Below are 13,705 nucleotides of genomic sequence, written 5' to 3'. Positions count from 1 at the left end.
TGGAAGTAGACCAGTAAAATCCTGCACCTGCTTGAATGTGAGGGTGAGCCTACGGCCGGGGGTAGTTGAAATTCTTTTGTATCAATTTATAAGGGCTCGACTAAAGTTGAATCTCACCAGAAAGTAAGGGTTTTGGTGCGCTCTACAAGTGGACAAAATAAGTGGTCAAGTTCTATCTAGACAACAGCAAGGCCCGTCATGCCTGCAGTGTGCATAAGACTTGTCCATCCATGTCTGAAAAATGTTTTCTAACATGTCTAGTCTAACTAAATGCTTCGGAATTTTCTTTGCTAAATTTCACTTATAAGGATATATTTTAGGATAGGATATTGTTGTGTGTACATTGATGCCTCTGCTTATATATTGTTTTACTTTGCTTATCTCACTGTTGCAATTTTGTAATCATGATTTGTCATTGCTTGTCAGACTGTGCTATAATTCAGCCCTTGGGCATCTCGGGCTGCTATTGCCAGTTTTTTAATAAACCAATAATAATAATTTATGTTATCACTTTCTGATGGCTGATATAACATTTTTAGGGAAAATTAGGGTTGTCCGTATGATGAACTCTTACTACCTGCATTAATTACTTTTGTATGGCAGGCAATCCATGGACCATGTGGACTGGCGGATTAAGCAATACACCCTCTTCAGGCTATCTATAATCTAGCTAGCCTGTAGGATATTTTTTAACTGCTACTGATTCTTATTTTAGAAACCTGCACAGGAAACTTGATGTTGACTGGATGCAACTCTCAAAAGATTTCATCGGTTTTATACTAGTCCTGCAGTGTTGAGATGGCAGGGCCGGGTACCAGCTCAACTAGGAGGCTCTTCCGTGAAGTCTTTACCTTTGGATCTAAGGATCTGACTCACTGGTTCCCATCACACATGGCAAGAGGTAAAGGAAGGGTAGACAGTGAAATCCATTTCATTTTATATCATATTTTGATATTTTAGCAATAGATTTCACAGCATTGTTCATTTTCACTGGGTATTTTCCTCCATTTTTGGCAGGAATTAAAAGGATGCGTAATGCGCTGCGAAGAGTGGATTGCATCGTTGAAGTTCACGATGCCAGGGTAGGTCAAAGTGTAATACATGCACCGAAAATGCAACATCTAGCATTGCTTGATCTGTGAAACCGTGACCAAAGTGAAAAGATAATTCCATTTATTTTCTGCACGGAGTTAGATTTTGGCTGATTAGGAACAGAGTCTTGCTAACAGTGACGTGAGAGTTCAAGTTAAGGTAATGTCCACGTGGGATTTTATCCGTCAATTCCAGATTTATTTTTTTGCAGATCCCTTTTGCTGGTAGGAATCCTATGTTTCATGACATCTTTGCCATCAGACCTCACCTCTTAATCCTAAACAAGAAGGATCTAGCTGACACTACACCACACAAAACCAGCGTGAGTATTCCCTCCTAACCTCTCCACCATACCACCAAACTTCCAGTTCTACAGTATGTAGATTCTGTAAGGCCAAAATCCGTTACAACAAAAATCGAAACATTTGGATTAAGTATTTCAGATTGTCGAGAGAATAATTGTTTAATCTTTACTTTAATTATTGAATAATATTGTTTGACTGGTTTGTTTGTTTTGGTTTTTTTTTAGCAAGTTCGCAACAGATTAAAGGAAGAAGGGGTCCAAAATATCTTGTACACCGAGTGTCTTGGACAACGCAGCCCAAGTGTAAAAAATGTATGAATTACCCTCCTGTGTCAGAGATCAATCACATTGTTTTGATATAAAATGATTATTTAACAGGGAATTGGTGGTTGTTACCCATATCATGACTAACGTGGCAGGTTTTTTTTGCATCTGATCCCAGTGCTGTTAAAGTCAGGTATAATGTCTCTACACTATCATTCCAGGTGATCCCGCGGGTGGTTGAATTGATAGAGAACAGTGATCGTTACCACCGATTGGAGGAGAATGATTACTCGGTCATGGTCATTGGCGTGCCAAACGTCGGCAAATCCTCGCTCATCAATGCCATGCGAAGGATCTACCTCAATAAAGGTTTGTATGGGATTGTTATCTAGTTCTTTTCTTTCTCTACCCCTCCATACCCTTCAAATTCAACCAGGAGAATTTTGAAAGATTTTGTTGGTTTGAGGAAGGTAGAGCCCAATCACTGTTGCTTTATGTGGTACTTGATACCCCTCGGCAGTTCAGGTATAAAGAATTTGCCAGCCTATGTAAATTACTGAAATTTAAGAACCTCCAATTTCAAAAACTAACACGATTTCAAATTTTTTATAACATTGTTTGCCTATTTCCTTTACCCTCCGAAAGGTGCTAAGATGATGTCATTTATGGTCTCCTTACCAAAATCTAATTTTGAATGCCCATGCTCCAAAAAAATGGAAAGGGCGCCTTTTTTAAATGAGTGGCTTTGTGTATTTTATTTTCATTTTTGGCAAGATCTGGCGGTGTGGGATATGACTTAGGATATTCTCGACTGAAATATCGGATTAATAGAGACCATGAGTTATTTGGTAAATTGGTTCTTTTTGATTGACAGGCAAGGCAACACCAGTGGGCGTGCGGCCTGGGGTAACGAGATCTCTCATGCACAAAATCAAAGTGAGTTGATGAGAACAGCCAAAATTCCAACTTTCTGAAGTGTAGGCCTTCAGGTGGTGGTTGGGTAGGTTGTGACCTCTAAGGCATGGATGCTGCCGTGTGAATGTGTCCAGTTTCAATCAGTGTGTTAATATTCAATGTAATATTCAATATTTCAAATATTTCAGTGTTTTAATTCTGTGAGGTATTGTCATGTGAAGCAAATACTTGTCTTTGGAGTATTTTTCTCTGTGGAGAGGGTGATTTTTACTTCTTGGTTTATTGGCTTCCATTATCAATACTTGCACAATTCATACAAGAAACTTAACTGTTGCTATGGATATTCAAGAGACTTTCTTCTTGGCTGATTTCTTTTTCCATTTCCTGTGTTTCGAGGGTTTTATCTCTGGAAGCACTTCTGTTAATGTGTATGATATGATTATGCAAAAATGAGTATATCTCCAGATTGCAAAATGCCACAGGTTCAAACCTACACCAAGTTAAAGCTTATAATGTAACCAATTCAAATTTGTATGTAACTCATTTTGAAAACAAGTCCCATAATACCCATTTTGGTGGAGTCGGTCACATATCAATGAGACTGAAAATGTCTTGTGACGAGCCAGGGCAAGATGGTTACCTCCAGTCATCTACCAGAAATAGTGCATGCCAGTTTAACTTGATGAAACAACCTGCTGTCTTGGAAATGCCAGTATAACCTGCTGTCTTGGAAATGCCAGTATAACCTGCTGTCTTGGAAATGCCAGTATAACCTGCTGTCTTGGAAATGCCAGTATAACCTGCTGTCTTGGAAATGCCAGTATAACCTGCTGTCTTGGAAATGCCAGTATAACCTGCTGTCTTGGAAATGCCAGTATTGATGAAACAACCTGCTGTCTTGGAAGTAGGTAACCCTGAGCAAGCAGGTCTGACAAAGTGTCTTTCTCTCCTGTGTTTTTACCCAAAGGTGAGCAACAAACCTGAAGTCTGGTTGCTTGATACACCAGGGATCATGACCCCCTATGTCAAAGAAATTGAAGTCGGCATGAAACTAGCTCTCTGTGGTAAGTTGAAAACATCAATTGCCCAGGTGGTGAATTGAAGTATTTTTTTTTTGCAGTAAACTTTATGACAGCCAAGGATCCACCCACCCCCAAGAACTTTTAACCCCTCCCCTCCCTTTTTAACATTTTTCAAAACGTATAATTAAGTATTTGACTCTGTACACGGTTATAAATTCTGATGTACCTTTCTATAGGAACATTGCAAGACCATGCTGTGGGAACCGACGTGATTGCAGACTACCTGTTGTATGTTCTCAACAGTTACAATCACAACAGGTAAGCTGTCTGCAAAAGGACGGCATTTACAGCTTTGTAGTCCTTTGGGGGACAAAGTTTGTAGTGTAAAGACTGAAACTAGACATTTTGTTTATTTCTTGGATGTAAAAAAAATTTCACATAATATGCTGACCCCTGAATATTTATCTGTTTTTTTTCTGGAATGAGTAGCTTTGCAAGGGATGTTGCAACATCACCCCGCCCCCCTTTTTCCAAAAAAAGGTAGAGGTGAAAAGAAATCCTAAGTAATGCAACTTTATTATTTACCTACTGATTATCTAGTCTGTCAACAGAGGATTACCAGTGTTACAGCTGGAAGTCTCACCTTCAATGGTGTCTTTCCTTTCTGCAGGTATGTCGACTTTTATGAATTGGAGGGTCCCAGTGACAACATCATGGATGTTTTGACCCAGATCGCCAAAAAACTGAACAAGATCTGTCGTGTGAAAACAGCAGCAGGTGAGAAATCCCTTCCAAAATTGCTAGCACTCACCCAAACCTTGAGCTAATTGTTTCGTTTCTCGTTCACCCTGAACTGCGGACCTGTTTTTATGTAGCCCTGACATTGGCACCATGTCTCCAGTTTATACACTTGTGAAAATCATGCAAAATTTGACCTCACAAACAGGGAAGCAATACCCAATGGGAGTAACCAGCTGTTTTTTCATGCCTTTCTAGGTTCGGTGGTTCAGAGACCTGATATCAATGCAGCTGCCACACACATGGTCAAAGCTTTCCGCAAGGGCGACTTGGGTCACATCACACTGGACTGACCAATGGTAACATTGGAACTGACCACAGAATTCCTCTGTCCTGACCAGTCGTTGCACAAGGAAGGATGTCGCTGATCTGAGGAGGTCAGAATAATTACGGTTGTTGTCTTGTACACGCCCTTGGACAGCCAGTACATCTCTGATCTCGGGTTTGACAACCTGCCCCGAGCTGTGCTCCTAGGCAGAACGAGAGGCTTAGCATGTCTCTGCTCAGGGCCAAATTCTGGAGTTGTTAGCATAAAAGTAAAACTGCTAAACAAATTTACACCGAAATCCATCACAAGCACTTGACATTTGGACTGAACTCAGCTTAATGAATAGTCTACATGCTTACATGTAGTCAAGTTATACACCTGTATGTTCCACCCCTCAGAAGAGATCTCAGGAGATCTAATGTAACTGGTCGACATGATTTTCCTCTTAAAAATATTATTCACCGAGGAAAAAAATTGGTCGACTCAAGAAATGATACCAAAATACCCAAACTTCTCTTGAATATGAAATCACGGACTTCTTTATTAGTAAAGTCTACATGTTAGCTGTGGCTCTCTCTAACCTTATAATTACAGAGCCCCCATACAGATATAATCACAAACATGAAATGGATTTTAATTTCTTCACAGCGGATGGACATTATTTCAAAATTCATTTGTTGTTCTTCTGGGGCATTTGACACAATGCAAGATATTCATTTGTTTGAGTGGTCCTGTCCTATCAAGGGAAACGAAAAGTTGGGAGTTGAGATGACTTGTTTTTAGGTTTATTTCTCCTTTACAACCTCCGACAGAATCATTGTATTGGCACCAAGTTCAGAGGACTTTGAACCTGAAGTTTGATTCACCGCCCTTGATAGGATCACCGTCGTGCAATATTTGCATGATACAACGTGTGACTAACAGGACCAGTAGAAAGACCACTGCATTCCTAGTGAGCCATTTAAATACTTCTCAGTTCTAACGTGGCAGTAACAATGCAGGCAAATTTGATATACATCTACTTGATATTAATCACTCATCTCAATTCATTGGTGCTTCAGTCGTGAATTTAATTGATTATGTAGAATTCTCAAGCATCAGGTGCTGTCTTGATTGTTCACAGAATTAAAAACATTTTATAGGAGATTTGTATAAAATTGGCTAGATTCAACCATTAAGTCGCATGTTTATAAACAGGGAAACAAGTTGGTAACTTGGACTTTGCAACTTTCAAAATCTTTCCCTTTGAGTGCTGCTTACAATGTATTTGCACTGGATTTATAAAACTGTAAATATTAAGACACCAAGGATTTGTTTGGGTAAGATCAATTTTTTGTCCAATAGGACTGAACGTCAATAAATCCTGGTTTATTTTAGTTTTGGATAATTTCTTCGCTTTCATTAAAAAAGGGCTCTGAACAATTTGGCTTTTGATGGTACTGCTGAACTGAATGGACATCATCATCCCCCCCAAAAACAACGGCCCCAAATCCGTTTTTTTATTGTCACAGATATCTATGGATTCTTCCAAAATGCTGTCTAGATCTGCTCAAAAATAGGAACATAGTTACTTCTCTGAGCTTTCTAGAAGCATAAGGCAGACAAAGAAGAAACCCTGCGCTTCTTTAAAGTACCAGTTTGGTCTTTAAATACTATAAACGTCTTTACAATCATCAGTTCAATACACGTTAAAAAAAAACCCCATTTTTGAAAGATCTTTTTGATAGAAAAGCCGCCGCTGTGAAATGTCTTCAAGCTACATGGAAAAGTGGATCAGTCGAACTTCGACTGATATATTCGAACAGTTGTTGGAATGCGTGGCACGCGTGTAAACTCTGGCAATGCACAAAAATCTTGGTTACTTGACAGCCACCGTTTCCTGCAAGCAGCTAAGATCGTTTGCCAATATTGGAAAAAAGAAAATCATCTTGGATCTGGATATCCCTGCAAAATACTGTTCAGCCTTAAAACTCTTCAGAGTACCAGTGGCAGGCAAACTAAATTACACATTTCGACTGGTAACCAGCTAGAGTGGCTCAACACTAGAACCACAAAAATTTCAGTTCCGTTCTAGTAGCCAACTCAGCCATTACAATGGTTCCCTTTCTTTCTAACCAGTCTTGTTTAGAAATGTTAATGTGTTTTCTAACAATGACAATTCTATTCTTTTAAGATTAGATGTTGGTCTATACAAATCTGTTCTTGAATTTACGGCCTGCATGTATTTGAAAACAAAGTTTTTCTAGCCAATACCTAGATTCAGAAAAAAAGTTCCACCTGTGGGCAGATTATGTTATGTAACACACCTAAGGCCTTGATGACATCCTAAACAAAATACAATCAAGACTTAGTAACAGAGCGCTTCTTTTTGCTTTTTAGTAAATACTCGAGCGGACATACAAAAATAAAAATGAAAAGTACAAAAAAAGTACGGTAGTTTTACTCTCTCCGGCTGTGTTCTGTTTTCTTAATACACAGGAACCAAAACAAATGATTTAGAATTAGAACTAGATTTCCTGATGGGCATCTAAATACGTAACTCTTGGTAGCAAGAATGAAGTATTTTATACCGTTCTCGAGAGCACCGTTTTTGTAATTTTGTAAGCTTCGATAGAGACCTCTATACAATTTCACCTACAACAGCAATATACACAAGAACAAAAGTGGAAAAATTACATACAAAAAACTTCATAATGCTAGTAAAGCAAAGAAAAATATACATATATATGTCTATTGTTAATATTATCCATTCTTGCAACCTTATCTGTACAATCCAAGAGGTTTTAGTCACAAAAAAAATGGAATATTTGTATCTTCATGTACACGTTTTCTTATTATTCAGCATGGAATGCACATATTGATAGTCAGCTTTGTGTACAAAAATAATAAAGTAGAAACAATGCAGAATTTTCAAGTGGCCAAACCTCTGCCTTTTCCGGTCCCTTCACATTTATGATCAATGGGACGACAAGAAACGGTTTGTGTTTCTGGGAAAATCTACCCCTTAATTCCTACTAATTTTAAGTCTGGGAGGAAACATTTTGCCAGACACACAATATCTTTGGCCAGGGATGCAATGATCCTGCAAATCTTCTGATATCGTATTTTACAAATCCATCTCTTGGACTAGTTTTCTTTAATTAACATGAAATGCACTCCATTCATTGTGTTAATCCAAGCACTCTTTTGATACAAATTCCATACAGCCCAGGGCTTTTTCTTTTCCATTAAACCGACTACTTACAATAACTTTAACATCTATACAGAAAAACATTGCATTTTATTTTCTTAAAACTCAACAATGCCTACATATTCTGAGGCTAACCAGTACAGGGAATAAGAGAAAGACATTCATACAGATGTTTCCAGTCCACTCAAAGAGGTTGAGAGATTTTTATGATTTTGCTACAAGAAAACTGCATTCTTGACCAGGGACATAAGAAACTGTGCACTCACAAAAAAGTGGCCATTGTCCCAGATCTGACACCAACTACATGTTGCAAATGACAGAACTACACGTACAATGCAGTGACCCCAAAAGACGGTAGGTCAGAATTACTCAACTTGTATAGTGTAGCACTTAACTGATTCTGGGAACAAGACTCAAGAATGATTGTCAGCACACTCTGAACAGTGCAGGGAATTTAATTTCTACAAATTGGATAAAATTTCTGTTAAACCAACACGGTATGCTTGTGTTGTACATTTTGGTTGAGTGCCTCAACTTCTGCAGCGCTGCAACTGCAGCAGTGTTGAGGGAAAGCTATAATTTTCACGGCATCCAAAACAAGTCTAAAAAACTCCCAAGCTCTTAAACCTCTGTAAGTTTAGAAGCAGACGGACATCACTCCCAACAGAATGGCCATACCATCAGCATTGAGGACTTGTAAACAGAAGTAATGGATATCTGAGTAAAATATTAAAGAGGCTTCTCTCTCGAAGCTAATTCAAATTCTTAATGCTATTGTCCGATATTGCAACCAATCTCCACATTCCAAGGTGTTAAGCTCCATTTCAAAATCAGCCACAAGACTCTTGAAAGTCTCAGCTTTTTTTTTCAACAACAAAATAAAAAACCCCAAACCTATCTGACCTCTTGAGTATCACCGACGGACATCCTGGGGCGGTTGGGGACCATACACTGGGTATGCTAATGTCGTGTCCAGTTCCTCGTTATGTTGGGTCAACGGATTCTGCTGGTAAGCTAAGACCAGTTCCTTGAGGGAGCTGTAGAGGTTGTAAGGTTCAGCAAAGCCATAGCCAGTCTGGGTGTGGTTGATCTTACAATGTCGTACCTCGCCGTGATCTTTAGCACTGAAATCAACATGTGAACATCAAGAAATGAACCACATCCTGATCCCATTTGCTAAATCCTATCTGTGCCTGTCATTCCAATCTTGTTTGTAGCCCTAATGCTAATTATAATCAAAATTCGCAAATTTATGATTGGTTAAAGTAATCTTATATTTAAGTTGTTAACTATTGTCTTTTTCAGGACAATCTTTGAAAAGTTTTGAGAAAAAAAAAGCCACCATTTTCACTGTAATGCATTCATGCCGTGTTTGCTACTTGGAAAAAAAGAAACCCCAAAGAAAAACATGAAACTTTGTTCACTATCATAATTAATGCATTAATTTTTAAATTGACATGATCAGAAGCGGGCAACAATGGAAAATGGTAAGTGTGCTCCACACTTTGTAATTCTTCCAAAATAGACTGGTGCAGTCACAATCCCTACGCCCAGTGTGCACCACACTTTGTAATTCTTCCAAAATAGACTGGTGCAGTCACAATCCCTATGCCCAGTCAGAACTGAGGGGGAAAAACCCAAGGAACATTGAAATTACAACCCATAGTACTGTCCCCTCAGGAAAACGATCCCTGCTATTTAGAACCTGGACTCAAAGCAGGATGCTGATGCTAAGCTAGCAGTTTTTTACAAGTTGGTGCTCAGACTTTTTAAGACAAATTTTAAACAAAAAAAAAAGTATTTTCTATGGTCTCAAGAAAAACACATAAGGATCAAGTCAGAGGGAGAATACAAAGCACAAATCCCCAACCCTCAAAAAAGAAAAAAAAACGGTATCCCATCTACTAGCGCGAGCAGCCGAGTACCAGGGATTTTGCTGTCAGTTGGACAGCAGAGCCCCCCAAAAATGTTTTCACTTATATTGGTCAATAGTTGGTCGGCAAATCCGAGAATTCTCAAAATTACAATTTTAATTTTTTTCCAGTTCTGAATCTGGAAGGTTAGCACATCCAAGCACCAACTTGAAAGACCTGTCGCCTAAGCTAACATTGTTTTTGCATTTTGAGTCGGTGAGCATATACTCACACAATAGAGCACGCCCAGTCCCCTCGTTGGCTGCTTTCTCGGATGAGGAATGTCCCCTTGGCCTTTCCCCACAGTAGCTTCTCTGCCTCAGGCCGAGACATTGATGGAATGAGCCACAGGCTTTCGTTATGATGAGGCAGGGAGTCGGTGTCGGTCGTGTGCTCGCTGTGAGAAGAACAACCAAATCAAACAAATCACAGTCACATCGATATGATCTGTCCAAAATGACCGGTTTGTTTCAAGTGCTTTCGGCAGAGTGCGGCTAAAATTTGAAAGTTTCAAATGATTCTGCAGCACCTGGTTTTGAGGAATTTGGAAAAAATTTATGATGAAAATGTTTATTTTTCCCAAAAAGCATCCCTCCTTTAAAATAGGAGTGGGGTTAGTTATAGTTTGAAGGGTTGGTGAGGTACATGTAATTATGGCTAGCTCAAAGCTAAGCTGGGTGCCTTCAATGGTGAGACGAGAGCGTAAAATAATCGATATGCTGACTTTCTTACAGGTGAAATATTGAGGTCAGAAATTCCTGAGAAGCGTTGAGAAGTGCTTACCAACAAATACACACCCACAATGCACCTTTCATGATCACGTAAACCTGTGTAAAGCTGGGTGATTTTACCAACACATGAACATTGAAAGTGTATAAAATGTGCCTGGGGGTTAAATGATGATGGGGGATGTGTTAAGCTTTCAAAGGTCAAATGATGTATTAGATTGAATAGCAATGATGCAATGTATGGAGCCATGACATGGCAAACATATATAACATAAAGAAAACTCCCCATTTTGGTGTGATTTTTGGTTTAGTTCTGGGTAAACAAGTTGGAAGTGCGTGAACATTGTGAACATTTGTAACTTGGCTCACTTGACAATTTTGCGGATTCAGAGCCAAGTTTCTCTCATCTTGGGCCTGACAAGAATAAACAAAGAAAAATCCATAAAACTACTTTTTAACGTCAGGCAAACCTCTCTAGGGAAAGAATCCTTCAAAATATAAAGTGCAAATTGGGATTTTAAGCTCACTCTGCAAGGAGACTTTCCTTCTTGTCAAGGCCAGGACAAAACCACACGAGAATATAATATAAAATCAGTACTCTGGAATATGTGATTGCCGATCTTTCGGTAACTGAGTACCTTCTTCAGGGCAGGCAGATTCACCACTGTACCATTTTCATGGTGCCCTGAAGAGGGTACTCAGTTACCGAAAGTTCGGCAATCACATATTTCAGAGCACTGATTTTATATTATATTCTTGTCAATATTCTGATCACGGTGCTACGCAGCCCTTTCATATTTCTTGAATTTTGTACGTTCTGCTTGCCATACATTGGCATTCTTACACAATGCATTTATCTGTTCCCTCGTGTGCATATATGCCTTTTCAGTGCATGTTTTGTCTCTTACTTTGTACGTTTTGCACACCATACTTTGAAGTTCCTTGTAAGCCACTTACTTGTCAAGGTTTTCCATGCTTAGCCATGCATTGATCCTGTCTTGCTTGACTCCTTTAGCTCCTAGCCACCTGTTTGATTGAACAATTAAGAGAAAAAACAAAGTGAATTGAGGAGGACTGGAACCCAGTACCACCGGCATACTGTCCTGGTGATGACTTTGACAGATGATGGTAATAAGCAGACTTGGCCCTTCCTGCACTGATGCACTACATACCTAGTGCTTTTCAAAATTTCAGTTTGACACAGGTTGAATTCAAACCCACAATTTTTGTTACTAGAGCAGGTGCATTGGATGATCGTCCAAACCAGATTGCTTGATCACAACGTCCAACCTCACTCAACAAGGCCCCAAGTAACCAAACTAAACAATTTCACAAAAAGACGAGAATGCCTAATTCTCTGCATTAAACATGGTGCCTCTGTAAGAATGACTGCTCCTTCCCGATCAAGAACCATTCCAAACAATCTTTACCAAACAGTAACACCGGTGGCTGCAAGTGGTAAAAAACTATCCATGTAGATAGTAGAGCCAGACACAAACTGCACACACGAGACAATGAGTGGCCACTTTTCAGCATCTTTCTACCGTGGCTGACGCAGAACTTACAGATTGTCACAAGACTCTTCCTCATAAGACCTTTTTCCGTGCTGCTCCCAACCGCAGTTTTCGACCATATTTAGACAGTACTTCCCAAAGATTTGGCACAATGGTGACAATTTCAAATACTTTCCTCAATAACTGATCATAGTATGAATAAACACAAAACTTGGCAAAGTTTGAAACTTGACTACTGCGGCACCTGTAAGATGAGGTAATCCACGTGTGCAGGGACGAATTGCCTTATATACATTTTTTAAGACAATGGAATTTGTAGGCTATGCTTTCAGAGAAATAACGTGACATCTGGAGAGTGACTCGCCCACGTGTGTTAAACTGTGTCACTGTAGGCTCTAGGGTTTAAAAACAGGCATGCGCACGACCAGTGACTAGTGGCCACTTCGATTTGATGAGCCGGGAATAGCCATCTGGCATATCCTGACAATGCTGTGGCAGAGCTCAGTGAGATGAGCCTAAAAGCCTTGAGGGATGGAGTGACTCACCCATACACAGACCTATCCTATTACCCCAAATACTAATACAGGGGGGGTTTACTGGGGAAGGGGAATGTTGGCCCTCTGCCTAGTCCTTGGTACACCGTGGCGATATCGTGATTTGATTACGCAAAATCCTTGATATCCTCATCTATAAATACTTGAAAAAAAATGAGCACAGGCAACGAACAAAAAGAGTGTGAAAAAAATTCTGGTGTAAATGAAAGTAAAGTTCATTTCAAGAACCCGCAAAGTAAACACATGAGTCAAGTCCAAACTTCAAGTTCTGATGCAGAGCTGTGATCGCAGTGCATTGGCAAAGGTCAGAACTCAACATCCAGCAGGTAAAGCACAATTTTGTTAATTTTTCTAGTGCAACTCTTTTCACTAGAAAAATTGGGAACACCCAGCCGTGAAACTTACTTGAAGGTTTCACAATTATGCATCTCTAACTGGTAACTAGTGTGATTCTGTGCTCCAATAATGAACAAGAGAAGGCGCTATCACCTAGGAATGGTATCCTACGTCAGGAATACCTTCGTGTCATGCATATTATCCACCTTGAATGAAATTAAGCACTTCCTCCTGGGGACTCCGGAATCGTAGATGTATGCTTTATATGTGTGGCCGGGGTCTCCGAGCTCGGACAAAGAAAACAGGGCCCTGTAACAAAAGACCGTACTCCAAACAAAAGACCAGGCTGCTGGGCATTAGCAACATTTTTCACTCTCAAAAGTGGTGATAATCCAGCCTTGTTTTGAAACCATATACCAGGGTTTGGGGCATTTATAGCAAGCGGATTACCACCAGGGACAAAAGGACTCCACCACCACAGTGATGAGCCACACAGCACCGCTCCACGCTAATCTGGCCCCTATTGAAAAGAGGTCAGCAGTCCACTGAGCCAGGTTCGTGAACAAAAGAAAGTTACATAACACCGCACAATCTGGGCTCTTTTTACAAGGCTGCAGGCCTGGCTGAAATACTCGGGCGTCAATGAAGGTCACCTGTCAACTTAGAGTAGTGCCTAAAGATTACTTCGTGTGGCTATAAACGTCCGTTAAATGAAATGATGAATTTTTAAAGAGTTTTGAAAACGGAAAGAATGATAATTATGCCGGCCCAGCATCATCAACATTGAAAAATGCCCCGGCATGAAGT

The 13,705-nt window shown here is 39.8% G+C and overlaps 2 protein-coding genes across 10 annotated transcripts in view; one reads left to right on the top strand and one right to left on the bottom strand.

The window, feature by feature from the left end:
- The first annotated feature begins 8 nt into the window (after positions 1-8).
- On the top strand, positions 9-6,039 carry mtg1 (mitochondrial ribosome associated GTPase 1). Of its 8 annotated transcripts, none has more exons than XM_087143833.1 (11): positions 9-43; positions 716-901; positions 1,018-1,082; positions 1,304-1,414; positions 1,622-1,708; positions 1,882-2,029; positions 2,535-2,596; positions 3,543-3,639; positions 3,834-3,915; positions 4,268-4,374; positions 4,594-6,039. In XM_087143833.1, the coding sequence occupies exons 2-11, from the start codon at positions 799-801 to the stop codon at positions 4,686-4,688; spliced, it is 957 nt and encodes a 318-aa protein (XP_086999959.1). In that variant the 5' UTR covers positions 9-43; positions 716-798; the 3' UTR covers positions 4,689-6,039. The 8 variants fall into 8 exon arrangements, with proteins under 8 accessions (XP_086999959.1, XP_086999960.1, XP_022087781.2 ...); XM_087143834.1 differs by having other exon boundaries at positions 22-43; positions 784-901; XM_022232089.2 differs by having other exon boundaries at positions 30-164.
- Positions 5,175-13,705, bottom strand: part of LOC110977729 (phosphatidylinositol 3-kinase regulatory subunit alpha-like) — a 29,951-nt gene continuing 21,420 nt past the window's right edge. For both annotated transcript variants that reach the window (XM_022232086.2, XM_022232087.2), the window contains 3 exons: positions 11,452-11,520; positions 9,999-10,163; positions 5,175-8,977 (listed from right to left, as the gene is read on the bottom strand). In XM_022232086.2, the coding sequence (XP_022087778.1) occupies positions 8,767-8,977; positions 9,999-10,163; positions 11,452-11,520 (445 nt within the window). In that variant the 3' untranslated portion in view covers positions 5,175-8,766. The remainder of the gene's footprint in view (positions 8,978-9,998; positions 10,164-11,451; positions 11,521-13,705) is intronic.

Source organism: Acanthaster planci, linkage group LG12 (assembly GCF_054643075.1).
Source record: "Acanthaster planci isolate LZ-2023a linkage group LG12, COTS_SCS, whole genome shotgun sequence".
NCBI lineage: Eukaryota > Metazoa > Echinodermata > Asteroidea > Valvatida > Acanthasteridae > Acanthaster > Acanthaster planci.
Note: the sequence above shows the minus strand (reverse complement) of the source record. Positions and strands in the feature narration are given on the sequence as shown.

Excerpts from the sequence above, each read along its gene's own strand:
- mtg1 (XM_087143833.1), top strand. The coding sequence starts at position 799 with ATGGCAGGGCCGGGTACCAGCTCAACTAGGAGGCTCTTCCGTGAAGTC. Across the intron at positions 1,083-1,303 it reads TTGAAGTTCACGATGCCAGG|ATCCCTTTTGCTGGTAGGAA; the intron begins GTAGGTCAAAGT and ends ATTTTTTTGCAG. Across the intron at positions 2,030-2,534 it reads AAGGATCTACCTCAATAAAG|GCAAGGCAACACCAGTGGGC; the intron begins GTTTGTATGGGA and ends TTTGATTGACAG.